At 44.1% G+C, this 5,000-nt stretch overlaps 2 protein-coding genes across 2 annotated transcripts in view; both read left to right on the top strand.

Annotated features, from left to right (window-relative positions):
• Window positions 1–1,040: 1,040 nt before the first annotated feature.
• Window positions 1,041–2,608, top strand: LOC134193684 (protein cueball-like). Its single transcript, XM_062662523.1, has 3 exons — window positions 1,041–1,150; window positions 1,215–1,398; window positions 2,326–2,608. The coding sequence occupies exons 1-3, from the start codon at window positions 1,066–1,068 to the stop codon at window positions 2,606–2,608; spliced, it is 552 nt and encodes a 183-aa protein (XP_062518507.1). The 5' UTR covers window positions 1,041–1,065.
• A 522-nt stretch (window positions 2,609–3,130) lies between these two features.
• LOC134193683 (low-density lipoprotein receptor-related protein 6-like) overlaps window positions 3,131–5,000 on the top strand; it is a 2,658-nt gene continuing 788 nt past the window's right edge. The window contains exons 1-6 of the mRNA XM_062662522.1: window positions 3,131–3,163; window positions 3,230–3,365; window positions 3,425–3,830; window positions 4,074–4,486; window positions 4,550–4,663; window positions 4,721–5,000. The exon at window positions 4,721–5,000 is cut by the window's right edge and continues 147 nt beyond it. Of these exons, the coding sequence (XP_062518506.1) occupies window positions 3,131–3,163; window positions 3,230–3,365; window positions 3,425–3,830; window positions 4,074–4,486; window positions 4,550–4,663; window positions 4,721–5,000 (1,382 nt within the window). The remainder of the gene's footprint in view (window positions 3,164–3,229; window positions 3,366–3,424; window positions 3,831–4,073; window positions 4,487–4,549; window positions 4,664–4,720) is intronic.

The raw sequence follows: 5,000 nt of genomic DNA, 5'->3' as shown, positions 1-5,000 counted from the left end.
GAACACTTCAAAACTAGATGCTCCTTCTATTGAAAACGACTAGACTAGCTATGCATGTTCAAGAACGCGTGCACGTACACTCCATCACCGCATCCATAACATAATACGATAATGTGACAATGAACCCAGTAGGCACGTTAGCAGGAATCCGGGAGTATGGGTCACGTGCAAATTACCAGCACTCCAAGTCCTCCGCATTCGCGGCCGGTACCGGCTCTCTAGCCACTTTGTAAAAAATAACACATAATTTATTTAATCACCTATACACTAACCAAAAGTAATGGCGCTAGGCTTCTAGTGGAAGTTGCGAATATTGGTCTGGCGAGCGTCTTCCCTGTCGAACTAGTCCTGCCGTTCCTAGACATATGATAAGATGTAAAAACTCAGGAAGAGGATTTTTTGACCGCCACATCACAGTAGTCTCGGGTAGCCAGACCCATAATTCCAACCTAATTTCAGCCGCGAGACTACGAACGTTTGCACAACACTTCCGTACATCCCACCGACTGTCTATGCAAATAGCTACGTATACGTAGGCGTACATGCGTGCACACGCCTCTTACTTGTTGGAAGACGAGCAGCGGGCCCCAGAGCCCTCGCCATGACGTCTGCGCCGACACATGAAAGCTGGCAGCTCGAAACACGATCATAGACAGTACTACAGCGGAATTATTCCTTTCTCAACTCCAGCAGGTGTCACCAAAATACGGCGTGACGTAATCCCGTATGGTAAGGCACGACATGCAGCAGCAACAAGGAAGTGAAGACACACGGAATGTCTTAGCTAATCACACGTCTGTGGCCTATTCACATTCCAGACGAGTCTAGAAATAAAGTTGAGATCGAGTGCTGCATGATTTATAGGACAACCGGTAATGGAAAAACAGACGCTCAACTAGCTGTTTACATGCATGTACAACTCAAAACACCCCACCCCACGTTCCGTGTCTTCGTCACGTTTCGTCGTGTTTGTCGTCTCCCACTCAAGCTTACTTCACAGCGGTGCTCTCTCAGTTGAGTTCAGTTTGAGTGTAACTGTTGATCGATTGAGAGCGTTGGTTAGAAATGCCAGCGACAAAGCAGTTGTCAGCCTTTTGTGTAGTACTTTTCTCCTTACTTGGGGTGTGCAGAGCTCTTCTTGGAACTCCAGGTCTGTCTAGCTACTTGACTGTGGAAACACATCGCACCTTGCGATGGTTGTGTTGTCTGTATAGAAACGGTTTTTGTTGCTCATTCTAACAACTTGATCAATTTTACTGTGAACGGCAACCACTTGCGCTACAGAACGTGGGCTTCACCGGTGACCGAGCAGCGACAATTTGGTGAAGTGCGTGGTCTTGATTGTGAAAAGAGGAAAGAGCTGCTTTGCTGGGTGGACAAGAAAGTGAACGCTATAAGGTAAAACCGAGCGATCGAGCGTACTAGTAGATACAGGGGTACGAGTAGGATTGTGTGCTGTCATTGGTCTAGATGATGCTTTTTTTGTGGTTAGCAAATTGGGGGTTTGTGCTAATTGTGCTCAATGCGCACAAAATAATTATGGGTGGACAAGGCTTGAGTTGTAGCTGAAACTGTTTGGAAGAGACGTGGTCTTCTAACGTTTCTTGAGACTAGAACAGTGTTTTTAGAATACACAAACAGACAGACCGACAGACAGAGACGGACAGACAGACAAGTCGACAGACAGACAGACAAGTCGACAGACAGGCAAACAAGTAGAGAGACCGACCAAAATACAGACAGGTTAACGGACAGATAAGTAGACAGACAGACAAGTAGACAGACAGACTGACAAGTAGACAGATTGACCGAAAGGCAGACAGACGGACAGACAGACAGGGTCAACTGTAGTGTATTGTGCATTGCTTAGTTTGATTTAGCCTGTCATAGTTCTCATTTATGAAAATATAATACCACTAACAGACAGAGAAGTAGACGGACAGACAGAAAAGTAGACAGAGACAGATAGAGAAGTAGACAGACATACCGAAAGGCAGACAGACAGACAAACATTCAAGTAGATGGACAGACAAGTAGACAGATGGACAAAAAGAGATAGACAGACAAGTAGACAGACAGACAAGTAGACAGACAGACAAGTAGACAGACAGAAAATAGACAGACAGAAAAATAAACAGACAGACAAGTAGAGAGACAGACAAGTAGACAGACAGACAAAGGCGGACAGGCAGAGAAGTAGAGAGACAGAAAATTGACAGAGACAAGTAGACAGACAGAAAAACACCACACACACACACACACACACACACACACACACACACACACACACACACAAAATTGAGACTTAATCAATTTGCTTACTAGGTGTTCTTCTACACAACCCAAAGCTGGATGTTCTGACGACTCTCCTACCACATTTTTGGCAGTGAATATTGTATCAAATAATGGCAAACCCGAAGGGGTTGCTCTAGACCCATGCAACATGATGCTCTACTGGACCGACCCATCCCGTTCAACAATAAGCGTAGCTAAACTGCAACGTGATGACAAAGGTGATATCAGGGCAGTGATGACCAAAGACATCCTCACAGCGAAGAACGGGCTTAGCAAGCCGTTTGGCATTGCAGTGGATTCTTGTGCTGGGTAAAAAGTCTCTACCAATGTCAGTCATTGCCTTTAGTATTTAAACTGCTGCATGCATGCTATGTGATTTAGATACATCTTTTTCACTGATGTGGGATCGGAAGCAAGGCTGGCCAGAGCTGAAACGGACGGCTCAAACTTGCGGACTCTACTTGCAAAAGTATCGGGTAGTTCTTACTACCAGGATCTCAAGTCACCAAAGGCCTTGGCGCTGGACCGACGTAACAGGCATGTGTATTTGGGTGATGCGGGGTTGTCCGCAATATACAAGATGACTTACGAAGGTCAAAATGTAAACACAGTTGTTTCCAAGGTATTTCAAATTAATGCAAATGAAATCGTACTTTTTGAATTTTAGTTTAATTTTAAATTGACTAGATTGGAGAAGTGTACGACATGGCTTTGCAATGTGACAGGCAGAATTTGTTCTACAGCACCACTCTAAGACCATATCCTGTTCTTCTACAATTGAAAGAAGGAAAAACCCACAGACTTGCTATATCACAACTTGGACAGAGAGTATACTATGGTGCTTGTTCCTACTGTGACGATTGCACATGTAAGAAAAACTAAATATATTTAATTAATTTAATCAATTGTTGGTGATGTGGTGTTCTTCTATTAGGCAGCTACTACAGAAATCGTTGTTCTAGATCTAACGGCCATTGCAGCCATTTTTGCTTTCCTAGAAAATATTCAAGGAACGTTTGTGGTTGTCCTGCCGGATACAAATTGTCTTACTCCCGACGATGCGTGGGTGTGTAATCAGTATATTTCTGTATTTCTATGTAACGAGGTCGATTGTTTGTGGTTCTTCTAGCTGAGTCACCTCAACTGTTGGTGAGCAACGCGACTAAGCTTGTTTCACTAATAAGTGATTCAACCGGGAACTCTCTAGAAGATCCTCACTCACTCTCATTTGGTTCACTAAACCGGATGGTTGCACTGGACTACGTGATCAAAAGTGGAAATCATTACATAGCGTACACGGACGGTTCTGCTGTCAAACGCAGAGGTCTGGACGGTACAGAAGACATTACAATCACAAATGGACTGCCAGATCCAAGAGGCATAGCAACCGATTGCGTCACGGGGAACATTTATTATGCAGATATGCAGAAGCCTATAATTGCTGTATCAAATACGGAAGGAACAAGTCACAAAGTTTGCTTGAAGTCTCCACAAGTGAAAAAACCGTTTTCCTTGGCTCTCAACACAAGAAAAGGGTAATTTGTGTAGGTGTGTGTGTGTGTGTGTGTGTGTGTGTGTGTGTGTGTGTGTGTGTGTGTGTGTGTGTGTGTGTGTGTGTGTGTGTGTGTGTGTGTGTGTGTGTGTGTGTGTGTGTGTGTGTGTGTGTGTGTGCATACTGCCTTGAACAGGGAACTGCACCTGATGGTGTGCTAGAAACACATATATACATTTACTTCAATGTTTGTCAACAGTTGATTGACCTATTGATCGAATTCTAGAGTATTGTATTTCTCTGATCTTGGAAAAGGTGGCATTTTCAGTTACTCGATGGACTGCACTGGTGGTTACGCACGCTACATTGCTAGCGCTCATGCAGCCTCTGGTCTGGCTCTTGATGACAACGCGCAAGTACTCTACTGGACGGAATTCTACAAGAGAGAAGTCAAACTTTATAACATACAGAGTGGCGGTGTCCGTGCAATATCTATCACTGACAGAAACTATTATATGAGGAAGCCGTTCGGACTAACCGTTTTGGGCAACTATCTGTTCTTTACCTCCTGGGAAAATGGGTGCATTGGTCGCATCCCCAAACATGGCGGTGAAATTCGCGCTGTTTCTTGCAACAGGAATGCAAACCTGCAAGGTATTTCTCACGTTCATTCACCTTCAGTCTGTCGTCGACCTTCAGGTAGATTTTCTTATAATTACATTTCATACAGTAAAGGTACTCATACGCACGATTATCTCAAAGGTTCTTGTGGATATTGCCCTCGTCCTCGGTTCTGCATGCTGTCCTCTGACCGACGTGGTTCTTTCGAATGCGTCTGTCCAGAAGGATTTATCAGTTCCGGTTCTGGATGTACACGTAAGTATTTCACTCGTGTGGATATGGTCATGTTATTGAGTTGGATAATTTCTTTAGTACGTAATGAGGACTTTATTCTTGTATCTGCACGTCACTCGATTATGGCACTCTCTTTGCAAGGTTCTTCTTCTTGGATTGCTAAGCTTCCATTGCCTCCTCAGGAAAACATCATTGCTCTTGATTACGACTATACTGGTAAGAAGGTGTTTTGGACAGACGTCAAGACAAAGAAAATTTATTCAGCAAAGTTGGACGGTACAAACATGGAGGTATTGCTGTCTCACGATTCGAGCAGGGACCAATGTCGACTGTGTCATCCTGATGGGCTTGCTTATGA

This window comes from Corticium candelabrum, chromosome 18, assembly GCF_963422355.1.
Source record: "Corticium candelabrum chromosome 18, ooCorCand1.1, whole genome shotgun sequence".
In the NCBI taxonomy this organism is placed as follows: Eukaryota; Metazoa; Porifera; class Homoscleromorpha; order Homosclerophorida; family Plakinidae; genus Corticium; species Corticium candelabrum.
This window is presented reverse-complemented; position numbering and strand designations above follow the sequence as displayed.

Coding starts and splice junctions, on each gene's coding strand:
- LOC134193684 (XM_062662523.1), top strand. CDS start 1,066: ATGCCAGCGACAAAGCAGTTGTCAGCCTTTTGTGTAGTACTTTTCTCC. Junction 1,151..1,214: donor AGCTCTTCTTGGAACTCCAG/GTCTGTCTAGCT, acceptor TTGTCTGTATAG/AAACGGTTTTTGTTGCTCAT. Junction 1,399..2,325: donor AAGAAAGTGAACGCTATAAG/GTAAAACCGAGC, acceptor TTTGCTTACTAG/GTGTTCTTCTACACAACCCA.